The sequence below is a fragment of the Macaca mulatta genome, chromosome 3 (assembly GCF_049350105.2).
Source record: "Macaca mulatta isolate MMU2019108-1 chromosome 3, T2T-MMU8v2.0, whole genome shotgun sequence".
NCBI lineage: Eukaryota > Metazoa > Chordata > Mammalia > Primates > Cercopithecidae > Macaca > Macaca mulatta.
The window spans coordinates 11,094,734-11,112,452 of NC_133408.1; the positions used below are offsets into that span (position 1 = coordinate 11,094,734).

At 44.3% G+C, this 17,719-nt stretch overlaps 1 protein-coding gene across 2 annotated transcripts in view; it reads right to left on the bottom strand.

Moving 5' to 3' along the window:
* MORC3 (MORC family CW-type zinc finger 3) overlaps positions 1–17,441 on the bottom strand; it is a 56,714-nt gene extending 39,273 nt beyond the window's left edge. Inside the window, exons 1-4 of one of the 2 annotated variants that reach the window (XM_015132916.3) lie at positions 17,389–17,441; positions 4,433–4,505; positions 1,030–1,162; positions 83–297 (exon numbers count right to left, since the gene is read on the bottom strand). In XM_015132916.3, the coding sequence (XP_014988402.1) occupies positions 83–297; positions 1,030–1,162; positions 4,433–4,505; positions 17,389–17,427 (460 nt within the window). In that variant the 5' untranslated portion in view covers positions 17,428–17,441. Of the gene's footprint in view, positions 1–82; positions 298–1,029; positions 1,163–4,432; positions 4,506–16,710; positions 16,974–17,388 lie in introns of those variants that run through there. The other variant, XM_077995785.1, reaches the window with a different exon arrangement.
* Positions 17,442–17,719: the final 278 nt, after the last annotated feature.

Sequence of the window (17,719 nt, forward strand, 5' to 3'; positions counted from 1 at the left end):
ATTTGGAAGAAGGTAAAAATATGCAATGTTTCCGAATTATTTCTTCAGTTTCTCCACAGCTTTTGCACAACCAAAAGGATATGGTGCTTGTTGAATGCCACTATTGGAACAACAACATGCTCCGCTTTTATGACTTCCAAGTAGGTCTGAGACAAAAGGCCCACACTCATGCTTTCTCCATTTTTGGTAAAAACAATTGCATCTTTACCCAGACGCATAGAACCTGACTTGAAGCCATTCCCATATAATCCAACTGGCACATGACCATTCATGGTGACTTTGTCACTGAAGCCAAAGCTAAGAAGAAAAGAAAGATTAAAAAAAATAAATACCTATCATCAAAAATAAATAAATAAATACCTACAATTTTTTTTTTAATTCATTAATTGTAATACCAAGTAAAAAGCCTGGGTTCAAATGCTGGCCTCACCCTTCCTAGCTGTATAATCTTGGGCAGATTACTTTTTTGTTGTTGTTGTTGATTTTTTATGTATTGGGCAGATTACTTTTAATGTATCTTGATGTGTTTTCCCAGCTCTGAAATGAAGGAAACCAAATCTACGTCACAGGGGAGAGAAAGGATCACAAGTACTAACATGGAAACTCATTGCTGGCACACCCTGACTAAATAGCTGAGTATAACCCATGCTCCTGGGACTGTGAGATTTCACCCCATGAATCTCTTCCTCTGAAAGTTACTCCCAACAAAGTGGTAAGTTTTATTACAAATACTGGTTAAACCTAATTTACACTAAAGTTATCAGTAATTGATACAAATATACTACAACTCTAAAGGAATGGTGGACTTTTAGGGAGCTGGAGGTAGGGTGGAGTAGGTGATGAGAATGGTGAGGACTGACTAATCAACTACCAGGAGTAGAAAATCATGGGAAGACTCTTAGAGAACAGCCCACACTGTACAAACAGCATTTCATTTCAAAAAACAAAAACCAAGAATAGTCAGTATGGCATGGGAAACCCTTTAGGCAAAAGCAACAATTTTAAGAAGTGTGGCACATTTTTACCTACCTTAGCATTTTATGTAATTTATCAGAAGTCATACCATTCCCATTGTCAGTGAATGTCAAGCATATATGGTCATTTATTACTGTTTTGTCAATCCATATTTGTTTAGCGTTCACATCAGGATCGTAAGCATTATCTGGGAAACACAAGTTTGAAGAAATTCTGATTTTCCACTTTAAAAAAGAGCAATTAGTTCAGAACAATCCTATAAGAAGCAATAGAAGACTATGTTTTAAGACAACTTTAAAAGCTGCAATTTTTAGCAACTCCTAAGATTTAAGAACATGAAAATAAACTGCATCCTGGTATATATTAATTGACTATTACAGAATTAACACCTTCCATGTTAAAGAGACAGCAAAGACTGGTACCCAGCACACCAAAGAAGTACAAAGAAGAAAAATCACTACACTGCAGAGATGATTAAAAGAGGGACTAAGGCTGTGTGCGGTGGCTTACGCCTATAATCCGAGCACTTTGGGAGGCTGAGGCTGGCAGATCACCTGAAGTTAGTTAGAGACCAGCCTGGCCAACATGGTGAAACCCCACCTCTACTAAAAATACAAAAATCCGCCAGGCATGGTGGCGCATGCCTGTAGTCCCAGCTAATCCAGAGGCTGAGACAGGAGAATTGCTCGAGCCTGGGAGGCAGAGGTTGCAGTGAGCAGAGATCATGCCACTGCACTCTAGCCTGGGCAACACAGCAAGACTCTGTCTCAAATATATATTAAAAAAAAAAAAAAAAGGATGACCATGGTGGCTCACGCCTGTAACCCCAGCACTCTGGGAGGCTGAGGTGGGCGGATCACCTGAGGTCAGGAATTTGAGACCAGCCTGGCCGACAGGGTGAAATCCCATCTGTATTTAAAAAAAAAAAAAAAAAAATTAGCCGGGCATGGTAGCTGGCGTCTGTAATCCCAGCTACTCGGGACGCTGAGGCAGGAGAATTTTTTGAACTCAGGAGGCGAGGCTGCAGTGAGCCGAGATAGCGCCATTGCACTCCAGCCTGGGCGACAACAGTGAAATTCCGTCTTAAAAAAGGAAAAAGAAAAAAAAGAGAAAAAAAAAAAAAGAGAAAAAAAAAAAAGAGAAAAAAAAAAAAAGAGGGACTAACCTGGCTATCATAGGGGAAAGAGATCTGATTGTCAATGGAAGGTACACAATAATCGATGAATAAATGAGAAGGCAGCAACATTTTCTGCTAAGCTACATATAAGGATGGCAGATTCACTTTCTACTATTTCTTTAAATTGTGGCACTTCTCAGTTTCACCAAGTTAAATCAAGTTTCTGGCAGCTTTTACATTATTTCTGTATACCTCTCCATTTAACATCCTTGTTTAACATACTCATTTCTCTCAGAATAGGTGTACAAAGAAATATATTAAAAAATGAAAACTAGGGCTGGGCGCAGTGGCTCATGCCTATAATCCCAGCACTTTGGGAGGAGGAGGTAGGTGGATCACCTGAGGTCAGGAGTTTGAGACCAGTCTGACCAAGAGGGTGAAACCCTCTCTCTACTAAAAATACAAAAATTAGCCGGGAGTGATGGTGGGCGCCTGTAGTCCCAGTTACTCGGGAGGGTGAGGGACAAGTGCTTGAACCCAGGAGGTAGAGGAGGTTCCAGTGAGCCGAGACTGAGCCACTGCACTCCAGGCTGGGTGACACAGCAAGACTCTGTCTCAAAAACAAACAAAAAAAAAGTTTCTTCTTTTTATTTTTTCTTCCATCTAAGATAGAACTCTTCCTTGATAAAAATTCTAAAATATATCTAAGAATTCCTAAGAATACAATTTCCCTTTATTATCTGTTTCTTAAACATATGCCTAAATTTTTCAACTAGGCATATGTTTGTGTGCATGACTTTTTCTTTTCTTTTTCTTTTCCTTTTTGTTGGAGACAGGGTCTTATGTAGCCCAGGCTGGAGCAAGACTTACTCCACTGCAGCCTTGACTTCCTTGGCTCAAGTGATCCTCCTACCTCAGATTCCCGAGGAAGTAGGACTACATGCATGCACCACCACCCTGGCGAATCTCTGTATTTTTTGTAGAGATGGGGTCCCCACTATGTTTCTCAGGGTGGTCCCCAACTCCTGGGCTCATGTGATCCTCCTGCCTTGGCCTCCCAAAGTGTTGGGATTACAGGTGTGAACAACTGTGAGCCCAGCCTATGCATGAATTTCTCCCAAGAAAAAAATCATGACCCATAAATGCAAATCTGACTGCAACCTTGCCGCTTTCTCATGTTCATTGAAATGCTGTTAAAATACAATCCTAAACCTTAAACTTCCCATTTATTGAAAGAAGCAAGAATTTATCACAAATCTAACACAATACTAATCCTCCTCCTGATACCAGAAAAATGAATCCATGCTGTATGTTACACATACTTTTGTGCTACTAATAAACATAATTCTGCCGGACACTGTGGTGCACACTTGTAATCCCAGATACTCCTGAGGCAGAGGTGGGAGGATCGCCTGAGCCCAGGAGTTTTAGACCAGCCTGGACAACATGGTGAGATCTCATCTCAAAATAAACTCCTTATAATTCTGTTTACTTTTATAACAAAAATAAAAATATTTTCAATATAAACACTTGAGGAACTTAGCAAAGTAAATCCTAAAAACTATGAAATCCTTGGGTAGTATTAAAGAGAAAGCTGAACAGTGACTAACCTGACATCCATGTGAATAGCTGTTATGCTATGTAATTTTTATCATTAATGTTATCATTCAAGGTATTTGCTTTTGTTTTTTTTCTTGCTCTGTCGCCTGCCCAGGTTGGAATGCAATAGCACAATCACGGCTCATTGCAGCCTCAACTTCCCGGGCTCACGTGATCCTCCCACCTCAGCCTCCTGAGTAGCTGGGACCACAGGCATGCACCATCATACCCAGCTGAGTTTTAAATATTTTTGTAATGACTGGATCTCACTATGTTGCCCAGATTGGTCTTGAACTCCTAGCCTCAAGTGCCTGGCCAACACACTTTTTTTTTTTTTAAAGGACACTTGTACTTAAGTTTTCAATAAAAGGTTTTTAAAATTACAATTGTAGGCCATGAGCGGTGGCTCATGCCTACAATCCCAGCACTTTGGGAGGCTGATGTGGGTGGATCACGGTCAGGAAATCGAGACCATCCTGGCTAACACGGTGAAACCCCATCTCTACTAAAAAAATACAAAAAAATTAGCCAGGCATGGTGGCAGGCGCCTGCAGTCCCAGTTACTCAGGAGGCTGAGGCAGGAAAATGGAGTGAACCCGGGAGGCGGAGCTTGCAATGAGCCAAGATCGCGGCACTGCACTCCAGCCTGGGCGACAAAGCAAGACTCCGTCTAAAAAAAAAAAAACAAAAAATACTACAATTGTAAGCAACAAATGGTATATAAAATGTCAAACTACGTACCTATTAATTCAGCAACTGCACTGAATGGCCAGGTGTGACTAGTAGAATTTGTATGTAAAAACTTCGGGCAAAGCTGAAACAAACAAAAGGTTCATGTAAATTAATTCAGGTCTTACTTTTGAAAATAAAAACCAGTATTTTTATCCCCATGTTAAACAACATTGAGACCAAACAAAAGGGACTTAGCTGCTTGTTCCAGGATACATCTGGAAGATACAATCTAGAATATTCGATTCTTAGGAGATAACATTGGGAACCAACTAAACAGCTTACTCACCAAGACTTGGTACAAAACACTGCCCTCTTTAAGTCTACAATGTCATAACTGTCCAATCCCAAATAGGGACCTACCTTGCCAAGACCTACCTTAAAATGATCCAGCCAAGGCCCTAAAATCCTATAAACACCATTTCCTAATTTCTCTATTTTGAGACACAACTAAGACTTTGTCAAGGAGGCATTTTCTCCTACGTGTCAGGCCTAATAAACTTAACTTGGCTTGATCAATAAGCTTTTCTGGCACTGTGACTTGATTATTTACTCCAACTTCATTATAGCTGAACTTGTAGCAGTGGAGTAGTATACAACTACAAACTCTTCAAAGAATTCAGAGTTCCAATTGTTGGCCGGGCACGGTGGCTCACACCTGTAATCCCAGCACTTTGGGAGGCTGAGGTGGGCGGATCACGAGGTCAGGAAATCGAGATCATCCTGGCTAACGTGGTGAAACCTGTCTCTACTAAAAATACAAAAAAAATTAGCCGGGCTTGGTGGCAGGCGCCTATAATCCCAGTTACTCAGGAGGCTGAGGCAGGAGAATGGCGTGAACCCAAGAGGCGGAGCTTGCAGTGAGCTGAGATCGCGCCACTGCACTCCAGCCTGGGTGACAGAGCGAGACTCCATCTCAAAAAAAAAAAAAAAAAAAAAGGGGGTTCCAATTGTTAAACTAAACTTGGCCCGAGAATGCCTCCATACTCCAGTCAGTATATAAGGAATTACAACCTAACAGTATGAAAACTAACTGAATGCCTAACAGGAGAATTTGTACTCCAGTAACAAACATCTGAGTCTCAGTCAATTACAAAAGCCCATCTTCAGACAATCACAGGTCACCAGGTGATTTAAATAAGGCAAAATGCCAAGCTGCAACCAATTAAACTATTTCTGTACTTTACTTTTGTTTTGTCCATAAATATTGCCTGATCACGTTGCAGGTCAGAGTGCTTAGAACCTGTTCTGGTTCTGAAGCCTGTCCTATTTTTTTCTGAGACAGAATTGTGCTCTGTCACTCAGGCTGTAGTGCAGTGGCACAATCTCGGCGGACTGCAACCTCCGCCTCCTGGGTTCAAGTGATTCTCTTGCCTCAGACTCCCAAGTAGCTGGGATTACAGATGCGCACAACCACACATGGCTAATTCTTTGTATTTTTAGTAGAGATGGGGTTTCGCCATGTTGACCAGGCTGGTCTCGAACTCCTGGCCTCAAGTGATTCACCCACTTCGGTTTCCCAAAGTGCTGGGATTACAGGTGTAAGCCACCGCACCCAGCCTCTTAGTTTTTTAGAGACAGAGTCAGTCTCTGCTGCCCAGGCTGCAGTGCAGTAGTGTAATCATAGCTCACTGCAGCCTTGAACTTCTGAGTTCAAGTGATTCTCCTCCCTCAGCCTCCCGAGTAGCTGGGACCACAGGCATGCACCTCTACGCCTGGCTAACTTTACACTATTTTATAGAGACAGGAGTCTCACTACATTGCCCGGGCTGGTCTCCAACTCCTGGCCTCAAGTGATCCTCCCACATCAGCCTCCCAAAGTACTGGGATTGCAGTAGTGGGCCACTATGCCCAATATTGAATCATTCTTAGCTCAATAAAACTTTAACTTGTGTAAGGTTTTTCGTTTGAACACAATGCAACAAATTTGCATTGAGTCTTAATTCCCAAAGCTTTATGTCAGATTTTACTCACAATTCATTATGGAAGAATATGCCAGTCAACCTCATGCTATTGGGAATTCTCTAAATTCCTGAATAGTGCTATGTACAAGTGTATAAAAACACACATGTAGTTTTTTGGTTTTTTTTTTTTTTTTTTTTTTTTTCTGAGACAGATTCTCACTGTCGCCCAGGCTGGAGTGCAGTGTTATGATCTAGGCTCACTGCAAGCTCCGTCTCCCAGATTTACTTACACCATTATCCTGCCTCAGCCTCCTGAGCTGAGGACTACAGGCGCCCGCCACCACGCCCGGCTAATTCTTGTATTTTCAGTAGAGACAGGGTTTCACCGTGTTAGCCAGGATGATCTCGATCTCCTGACCACGTGATCCACCCGCCTCGGCCTCCCAAAGTGCCAGGATTACAGGCGTGAGCCACTGTACCTGGCCAAAAACACACAAGTAGTTTTAAAAGGCAGAGCCTTAAAAATTTCAGTATCCAGAGAATTTTCATGCAATTTTTTTGTTCATTCTGAACAGATTCTCTCCTAATTAGGGGAAAAAAGGTGGAAAGCACTTTGCAGTGTGAAGAGCCCTAAAAAGATGATTAGACTGCCGGGCGCGGTGGCTCACACCTGTAATCCCAGCACTTTGGGAGGCCGAGGCGGGCGGATCACAAGGTCAGGAGATCGAGACCACGGTGAAACCCCGTCTCTACTAAAAATACAAAAAATTAGCCGGGCACGGTTGTGGGCGCCTGTAGTCCCAGCTACTCGGGAGGCTGAGGCAGGAGAATGGCGTGAACCCGGGAGGCGGAGCTTGCAGTGAGCCGAGATCGCGCCACTGCACTCCAGCCTGGGGGACAGAGCAAGACTCCGTCTCAAAAAAAAAAAAAAAAAAAAAAAGATGATTAGACTGTAGATCAAGCCAACTACATCTGTAGTTTTCAGGTGCTGCCACAAGGTGTCAGAAAGGTCTACTTTTCCTCTGTCCACACTTGCTTCTGGACAATTCCCAAACCTTATTTACCATTAAGCTGAAGCACACAAGTGAGAAACAGTATCCTGAAGAAGACTGTTCAAACTAGTATACATGCAATTCAGACTTTCTCTGGCAGACATCATATAATACAGCATACATCCATGAAATATGGAGTATAGGTAACTCAGACTTTCTAAAGCACACATCACAAACAGTTCTTAATGAAACTAAATTTCCAGCTCTTCATCTTGCACAAGAAGTCTTTTCTCAAAACTGAGGCATCAGGAAAACCTTCCTGTCCCACCTCCTCCCCTGTACAAATATCATTCTACCATTGATAAAAGAATGATACACTCTTCCCCCAATCTACATCTTAACCATGGGGTATGGCCCTGGGGTGTAAAACCTCTGGCTACTGTCGACGAAAAAGAGTCAAACTTTGTAAAATATTTGAAGACATTTATTCTGAGCCAAATATGAGTGACCATGGCCCATGACACAGCCCTCAGGTGGTCCTGAGAACATGTGCCCAAGGTGGTCGGGGTACAGCCTGGTTTTACATATTTTAGGGTGGTATGGGATATCAATGAAACACGTTTAAGATGTATATTGGTTTGGTTCAGAAAGGCAAGACAAGTCAAAGTGGGGACTTCCAGGCTCTAGGTAAATTTAAACATTTTCTGGTTGATGATTGGTTGAGTTTGTCTAAGGACCTGGGATCAACAGACAGGAAATGTTTGGGTTAAGACAAAGGATTGTGGAGACCAAAGTTTCACTATGCAGAAGAAGCTCTTAGCTAGCAGGCTTAAGACAGAAGAGGCTGTAAAATGTTTTCTTATGAGACTGAAAAGGGTGCCTGACTCTTAGTTGATTATCTCCCGGATCTGGAAACAAAAAAAAAAAAACGGAATGGCCAGGTGCGGTGGCTCAGGACGGGTCTGGCGGCTCACACCTGTAATCCTAGCACTTTGGGAGGCCGAGGCTGGTGGATCACATAAGGTCAGCAGTTCAACACCAGCCTAACCAACACGATGAAACCCCACCTTTACTAAAAATACAAAATTAGCCGGGCCTGGTGGCTCATGCCTGTAATCTCACCTACTTGGGAGACTAAGGCAGAAGAATTGCTTGAACCCAGAAGGAGGAGGTTACAGTGAGCTGAGATTGGGTCACTGCACTCCAGCATGGGCAACAAGAGCGAAACTACATCTCAAAAACAACAACAAAAAAAAAGAAAGAAAAAGAAAAAAAGAGGGAAAAGGGGATTCTCTACACAACATACATTTTTTTCCATAAGAGACAAACTTTGTAGGGCAACTTCAAGATATGACAAAGAAATCCATTTAGAATTATTTTGATTTCTTTCCTTGTTATGTGATGTTACTTACACCAGAGAGTAATGAAGCAGGTCTGACCCCAACTTTCTCTCATGGCCTGAACTAGTCTTTCAGATTAAATGTTTAGAGTGCTCTGGCTGAGAAGGAAGTCCACTCAGATGGCTGGAAGAGCCTTAGAATTTTATTTTTGGTTTATACTGCCAAACAAGAAGAAAATTATTAGTCAACTACCATAAACCCTTAGAGCTTCCTGTAATTCATAAATTGGGTGTTCATATGATTCCCTCTTTATGTTTGATAATGTGCTATAATGCTCACAAAACTCAAAAAAACACTGATTCATTGTAAACCAAGCCTGTCTAGCCCTCAGCCCGCGGGATGCATGTGGCCCAGGACAGCTTTGAATGCAGCCCAACACAAACTTGTAAACTTTCTTTTTTTTTTTTGAGATGGAGTCTCGCGCTCTGTTGCCCAGGCTGGAGTGCAATGGCACGATCTCGGCTCACTGCAACCTCTGCCTCCCGGGTTCAAGCGATTCTCCTGCCACAGCTTCCCAAGTAGCTGGGATTACAGACACCTGCCACCACGCCCAGCTAATTTTTTTGTATTTTTGGTAGAGACGGGATTTCACCATGCTGGCCGGGCTGGCCTCAAACTCCCAACCTCAGGCGATCCACCCACCTCGACCTCCCAAAGTGCTGGGATTACAGGCATGAGCCACCGTGCCCGGCCTGTAAACTTTCTTAAAACATTATGAAGTTTCTTTAGTGATTTTTTTTTTTTTGTAGCTCATCAGCTATCATTACAATTTTTTTTTAACCTCATCAGCTATTGTTAGTGTATTTTATGTGCGTGGCCCAAGACAATTCTTCTTCCAATGTGGCCCAGGGAGGCTAAAAGTTACAATGTAAAGGATATTACAGGCTGGGCCCAGTGGTTCATGCCTGTAATCCCAGCACTTTGGGAGGTTGAGGCAAGTGGATCACCTGAGGTCAGGAGTATGAGACCAGCCTTGTCAACATGGTGAAACCCTATCTCTATTAAAAATACAAAAAATTGGCCAGGTGCGGTGGCTCATGCCTGTAATCCCAACACTTTGGGAGACCGAGGTGAGTAGATCACCTAAAGTCAGGAGTTCGAGACCAGCCTGGCCAACATGGCGAAACTTCATCTCTACTAAAAATACAAAAAATAGCCAGGTGTGATGGTGTGCACCTTTGTCCCAGCTACTGGGGAGGGTGAGGCGGAAGAATCACTTGAACCCAGTAGGTGGAGGCTGCAGTGAACTGAGATCGCATCACTGCACTCCAGCCTGCGCAACAGAGGTGGGGGACTCCATCTCCAAAAAAAAAAGAAGTCAGCTAATTAGCATAAACTCAGATGTGCTTAAAAAAAAAGGGCGGGGGCTTATTACTATAAATAACAAAAGATGTTCTTCTCATGGTTATCAGGAAATACCAAAGATTTCAAGAGCTCCAGTGCCAAGAACCAGGACAAAAACAAATATACTTTTTGATCGTATCAACTTTATATAAATGTGAAATTAAAAATAGAGGAAGGCAGCTGGGTGTAGTGGCTCACACCTATAATCCCAGGACTTTGGGAGGCCGAGGCAGGTGGATCACTTGACATCAGGTGTTCAAGACCAGCCTGGCCAACATGGTGAAACCCCGCCTCTACTAAAAATACAAAAATTAGCTAGGCACAGTGGCACACACCTGTAATCCCAGCTACTTGGGAGGCTGAGGCACAAGAATCGCTTAAACCCGGGAAGCAGAGGTAGGAGTGAGCTGAGATCGTGCCACTGCACTCCAGCCTGGGCGACAGAGTGAGACTCATCTCAACAACAACAACAAAAATTTAAATTTATAATGTTGTCTTCTGACATACAATAAAATATTAACCTTAAGCAAGGAAGGAAATCCTAAGGCACACTACAACATGGATGAACCGTGAAGACATTAATGAAATAAGGCAGTCGGCCGGGTGCGGTGGCTCAAGCCTGTAATCCCAGCACTTTGGGAGGCCGAGACGGGCGGATCACGAGGTCAGGAGATCGAGACCATCCTGGCTAATACGGTTAAACCCCGTCTCTACTTAAAAAAAAAAAAAAAAAAAAAAAAACACACAAAAATTAGCCGGGCGCGGTGGCGGGCGCCTGTAGTCCCAGCTACACGGGAGGCTGAGGCAGGAGAATGGCGTGAACCCGGGAGGCGGAGCTTGCAGTGAGCTGAGATCTGGCCACTGCACTCCAGCCTGGGCGACAGAGCGAGACTCTGTCTCAAAAAAAAAAAAAGAAATAAGGCAGTCACAAGTCAAATACTGTATAATTCCACTGATATGAGTACAGCAGTCTGCCTTTATCCTCTGACTCAGAGAATGCATTCTAAGACCCTCAGTGGATTCCTAAAACTGCAGATGGTACCAAACCATATATACGATTTGTCCCTGTACATACTTATGATAGAGTTCAATTTATAAATAAGGCACAGTAAGAATTTAACATTGTATTATTTATTTATATAGAGATGGAGTCTTGCTCTGTTGTCCAGGCTGGAGTCCAGTGGCGTGGCTCACTGCAACCTTCGTCTTCAGGTTCAAGCAATTTTCCTGCCTCAGTCTCCTGAGTAGCTGGGACCACAGGTGTGTGCCACCATGCCCAGCTAATTTTTTCGGATTTTTGGTAAAGTTGGGGTTTCACCATTTGTCCAGGCTGGTCTCAAACTCCTGATCTCAAGTGATGTGCCCGCCTCAGTCTCCCAAAGCTGGGATTACAGGCATGAGCCACCGAGCCTGGCCAAATTAACAATAATTTATTCTATTTTATTTTTTTGAGAAGAAGTTTTGCTCTCGTCACCCAGGCTAGGATGCAATGGCAAGATCTCAGCTCACTACAACTTCCACCTCTCGGGTTCAAGCGATTCTCCCGCCTCAGCCTCCCCAGTAGCTGGGATTACAGGCACCCGCCACCACGCCCAGGTAATTTTTGTATTTTCAGTAGAGACAGGGTTTTACCACATTGGCCAGGCTGGTCTCAAACTCCTGACCTCAAGTGATCCCCCTGCCTTGGTTTCCCAAAGTGCTGAGGTGTGCGTCACTGCACCCAGCCAAATTAACAACAATTTCATAATAAAATAAAATGACACAACGACAGCGAATCTGATAACTCACAGCTACTAAGTGACTAATAGGTTGGCAGCACATATCCACAGTGCAGATATAATGGACAAAGGGATGATTCACATGCCAGGCACGACTCAGATGGGGGCACAGTTTAGAATTTATGAACTGTTTCTACAATTTTCCATTTAATACTTTCAGACCATGGTTGACTTTGGGTAACTGAAACTGAAGAAAGCAAAACTGCAGATAAGTGGGGACTACTGTAGTCAAATTCCTAGACAGAAAGTAGAATGGTGTTTGTCAGGTGCTGGAGAAGTGACTATTTAATGGGTACAGGGTTTTAGTTTCACAACAAGAAGAGCTCTGGAGAGACTGATCATTACAAAACAACGTGAATGTACTTAGTAGTACTGAACTGAAACTTTAAAATGGTTAGCATGATAAATTGTATGCTACATGTGTTTTATTACAATAATAAACAAATAAACAGCAAGTTAGCAAACTGAACAATGTGATATGCCTTTCTTCCTTTCATGCCAATTTCCAAGAGCTAGCAGCCAGGATTATGCCATGGCAGGAGACTACATACAGTAGAATTCCTCCTTGGGAAGCTGATTTCTAAAAGTTCTATTTGGTTCCTTAACAATTGCGCCTGGCCTTTCTGGATAGCATCTTGTTTTTTTTTGTTCTCGTTTTTTAAAATTACTTTTTAAGATTTTCAGTTTTTAAAAATATACTTATCTTATTGTCCAACAGTTCCCATTTTTTACAGTCTACAGACACCAACGTAAAGCACCCCCAACAAAATGACTCCTTCCTATGTGATCACCCAACAGTGAAACCCACCAAACTAGCTCTATTCACATATGAAAATCTTGCAGTCAGTTTTTAGTGTCTCACTTAAAAATGTGAGAAGGCTGCCAGGTGCGGTGGCTCACGCCTGTAATCCCAGCACTTTGGGAGGCCGAGGCGGGTGGATCACTTGAGGTCAGGAGTTCAAGACCAGCCGGGCCAACACGGTAAAACCCCGTCTCTATTAAAAATACAAAAAATTAGCCAGGCGTGGTGGCACATGTCTGTAATCCCAGCTACTTGGGAGGCTGAGGCAAGAGAACTGCTTGAACATGGGAGGCGGAGGCTGCAGTGAGCTGAGATCGTGCCACCACACTCCAGCCTGGGCAACAAGAGTGAAACTCTGTCTTAAAAAAAAAAAAAAGTGAGAAGGCTGTTTCCAGACATTTGAGAGTGTTTAAAATTAGAAACCAAAAACAATACACAGTAAAAGAAACATGAAGAAAATAGAGATAATGCAGTGAGCAAAAGAAAACTTCAAAAATACTACGGTTAGGCCAGGCACGGTGGCTCATGCCTATAATCCCAGCACTTTGGGAGGCCGAGGCAGGTGGATCACGAGGTCAGGAGATCGAGACCATCCTGGCTAACACGGTGAAATCCCCGTCTCTACTAAAAATACAAAAAATTAGCCGGGCGTGGTGGCAGGCGCCTGTGGTCCCAGCTACTCGGGAGGCTGAGGCAGGAGAATGGCGTGAACCTAGGAGGCGGAGCTTGCAGTGAGACGAGATTGTGTCACTACACTCCAGCCTGGGGGACAGATAGAGACTCGTCTCAGAAAAAAAAATAATAATAATAATACAGTTAATGTATCTAGCAATAAGAATGAACATTTTGTCCAGGGAGAATTCAAAAAGACATTAAAAAACTAAGACATTATTTGTAACAATTAAAAGCGTTGTGGCTGGGAGTGGGCTCAGGCTTGTCATCCCAGCACTTTGGGAGGTTGGGGTGGGCAGATCACCTGAGGTTGGGAGTTCAAGACCAGCCTGACCAACATTGGAGAAACCCCGTCTCTACTAAAAACACAAAATCAGCCGGACGTGGTGGTATATGCCTGCAATCCCAGCTACTTGGGAGGCTAAGGCGGGAGAATCGCTTGGACCCGGTAGGCAGAGGTTGGGTAGGCAGAGGTTGCAGTGAGCCTTGTACTTCAGTCTGGACAACAAGAGAGAAACTCCATCTCAAAAACAAACAAACAACAAACAAGAAAAACACTACAATAGCACGGGAGGAGATAAGTGGAGGAAATCCCGCAAGAGGAAAAACAATGAGAAGACAGTAAACAAAAAAGAGGAAGAAAATTGGTGGGAAGAAAATTGTCAAAATAAATAAGAACATTTTCCAGATGTTAAGGACTTGAGCTTCCAGGCTAAGTGCCCAATAAAATGCACAGCCTCTATTAAACAATCAAGCACATTTTTAAAATTCGGAAAGAATTTCCAATCCAGAATGCAAATCTAGCCAAATTATAATTCAAGAAAGAGCAAGGGTAGCATGAATGTATTTTCCAGAAATGACAAAATTTTTTTCTTCCCATGAACCCTTTTTTCAGGAAGCTACACCTGTTTCTGGAAATGGTTTTATTGTTAGTGGTGGATATTGTCCACCACTAACAGTAACAAAAATAGCAAACATTATTGTGCACCTACAGCACGTACAGCCCTTTTATTTATCTATTTGCTCATGTAATTTTTAAAACAACACTTTGAGGTGGGTAAGATTATTACTGCCATCATTCAGATTGGAAACTCTGGCACAAAGAGGTTAAATGACTTGGCCAAGGACACACATCTGGTTATGAGTCAGGATTTGAACTGGAGAGAGTAGGCTTCAGAATGTCAGTCACTAAGCTACATATCAGACAGAAGGATATGTGAGATGGAGACACATGAAAAGAGGAAGGAAATTTCCAGACAGATGTTAAAGGGAAGTCCCCAAATTACGACTGAGCCGATGACTCCCAACTGACTTCCAAATGACAAAACACTGGGTGTGTCTGAATCCATCTGGAAAAGAGCTCCCAGTTCTCTGGATGTCTGGATGATCAGTATAGAGAAAAACTAAACAAACAAAATATAAATCAACTAACTTCAGGGAAAACAAAAGGTTTGTATAAGAAAGAAAATGCAATCATACTATACACTGGTTAGCTCATTTGCAAGAGTAATAACAAACCATATAGTAATTCAACCAAAAAAAGTGATAAAAGCATTGAAGTATGGGAGGTGGTGACGAGTGTGCATCAGCTAAATCCACAGTAGGATTTCTGAAAAAAATCAACAACAAAAACCAAAGTATATGCATCTCACTTCACTAGAATTACAGGCGTAAAAAGCAAAAAATTTAAAAACTTTTTGTCACTCTGCATTTCATCCTGGTATCTCTGACCTCCTAAATGACTGTTTAAAACGTGTATACATTGGGCCGGGCACAATTTGAGACCAGCCTGGCCAACATGGTGAAACCCTATATATACTAAAAATACCAAAATTAGCGGGTGTGGTGGCCCACGTGTGTAAACGCAGCTACTCAGGAGGCTGAGGCAGGAGAAGTGCTTGAATCCAGGAGGTGGAGGTTGCAGTGAACCGAGATCGAGATCGTGTCACTGCACTGCAGCCTGGAGACAGAGTGAAACTCTAGCCCACCCCCCCCCCAAAAAAAGTGTATACACTAAGGGTTCACCCTTTGTGCCTTTAAAATATAGGACTTTTGACAAATGCATAAGCTCATTAACTTGTATCTCTATTAAGGCACGCATTTGAGAACTATAAGCAAATAATGTTTATGGCTATATTCCAATAAAATTTTATGGGAACTGAAATTTGTATTTCGCATTATTTTTTACCTCACTAAACATTCTTCTTTCTTTCCTCAACCGTTTACAAATGTATAAATCACTCTTAGCCTTCAGGCCATATAAAAACAGGTGCTGGGCTGGATTTGGCCCATGAGCTGTAGTTTGCCAACTCCTGACCTAAAGCAAAAGCGAAGAGGCTGCAGATGGGAGATTTCTGTCAGTAAGGTTCCCAACAGCCCATATTACCCACAAAACAAAGACCCAGCACATGGACAGCAGCAACACCCAGAGGGCCCGCTAACAATGCTGGTGTCTAAACGCTGTTTGACCATTATCTCTGCTTCCTTTCTCCCCTCAATCTTGAAGAGCCAGAGTCTACAAGAGTCCGGGGGCCGGGAAGGGAGAAGAGAATCAAAGGACAGAAACAGGAAATCAACTCACTGCATTTCTCCCCTACAGGTTTCTGGGCCTGAACAAGACTCAACCTCGAGAGGGGAAGGAGAGAGAAGCCGGGAAAGAAGAGAGGGGGAAAAGGGAGGGAGAGAGAATAGAGATTTTGAACTAGATAAGGCCAGACTTTACAATACCTTAAGCTAACGGGAAAGCGTTAGTCAACCCAGATTCACACAAGTGGGGAATAATTAATGTTTACAGCCAATGGTTAAAAAAAAAAAAAAAAAAGAATAAAATTGTCCTCTATTTTCAAACTACCAAAGCCTAGCTGGCTCAATAAGCCAGTTACATAACGAAAGGATGGACCTTTATCTAGAATACGTAAAGAACTCTTACAAATCAATAAAGATCCTCCCAAAAGAAAAATAGAAAATGGGCAAAGGATATGAATAGGCAATTCAAAAAAAAAACCAAAACAAAAAACCACAAAGACATGCGAAGAGCTCAACCACACAACATAGTCAAGGAAATGCAAGTAAAAGCAGATATCATTTCACAAAGATCGGACTAGAAAAAATTTAAAGTCCGTCAAAACCAGGCGTTAGAATCTGCCTAAACGAATGAAAGAAGTCGCAGAGCAATGCACCAATTATTCTCTACGTGTTCGTACCCCAGCAGTCACTACCCATTCGAATGTTAAAATTAGTGGCACTAGGGCAGTCATTCTTCGGCAAGAGTCAACAACCTCCAAAAAAGAGGAACGTTTCAGCATAACAACAATTGCGCTCACAAGGAAGTAAAGTTTTTTAGGATAATCAGGTGGGGAAGCCACGCCCACATTTCCTGGACGTGAGATTCAAGTTACCTTGTGTGACCGCTCCCTACGATTTAAGATACATGAAATGTTCGCAGGGTTTCCAAGAACTCGAAACGCCCCAAAACAGACGCAACGTGGGATAGAGGAGAGCTCGAGCTCGGCGATCTAGGGTCTGGGCCCCAGGGCTTCCACTGCCAAGGAAGCTGCGGGCACTGACAGGTATCAGGCACACTCATCCCGACTCCACCCGCCCGCGGGCAGGCCCGGAGCCCAGTCCCCGCCCCCGGGAGGTCGAGGCCGCCGGCGTTTCTGGACGCGGAACCCGCTCCTTTCCCACCACGGCGCCCAGCGGACAGAAAAGTCAGGGGCGCCGCGGCCCCGGGAGCAGTCCGGTCTCCCGCCGAGGCCTCGCCCGCGGACGACAGCTGCGGGTAGACTAGAAGGGAGCTGGGAGGAGGGCCGCGACCCTGGCCCTCCCCGAAGCAAAACAGAAACACAATGCAGAGGCGACGGAACGCAGCCCGTCCCGCGCCGCCCCAGCCCGACCCGCAGCCGAGCCGCTCCGCCGACGGGAGCGAGATGGCCGCCCCCTCCCCTGGCCCCGCCGCAGCCCCCGCCGCCTCGCCGGCCCCACAAGCCGCCACCGCCCACTGCCGGCCCACCCTCGCTTGCCCGCCTGCCCGCCCTCCTGGGATACGGCCCGCTCCACCCCTCGCGGCTGCTCACCGCGCTGAGGCGTATCCCGCGGGGTGGCTGCGCCGCCATCTTGAGCTAGCTACAAAGCCAGGACCGGCCTCCGCCGCAACCCGACTGGGCGGCGGCGGAACGACTGTGGAGCCCTTGGGGCCCGCCCACTTCCGGGGAGGGGCTCACATCTGGCCCCTCCCACCCACTTCCGCCTCCAGGCAATGCCGAATTGGGAGCTTCGGGAAGGAAGGTGAATTGGCTGGCTAGTTAGAGCAGGGTACACTGGGAGCTGAGCTTCGAGCGCGGGGCCCTGCGGGCCTAGGGCGCATGCGCGAGGCGCGGCGGGCACGTACCCGTCTCCACGCCCAGC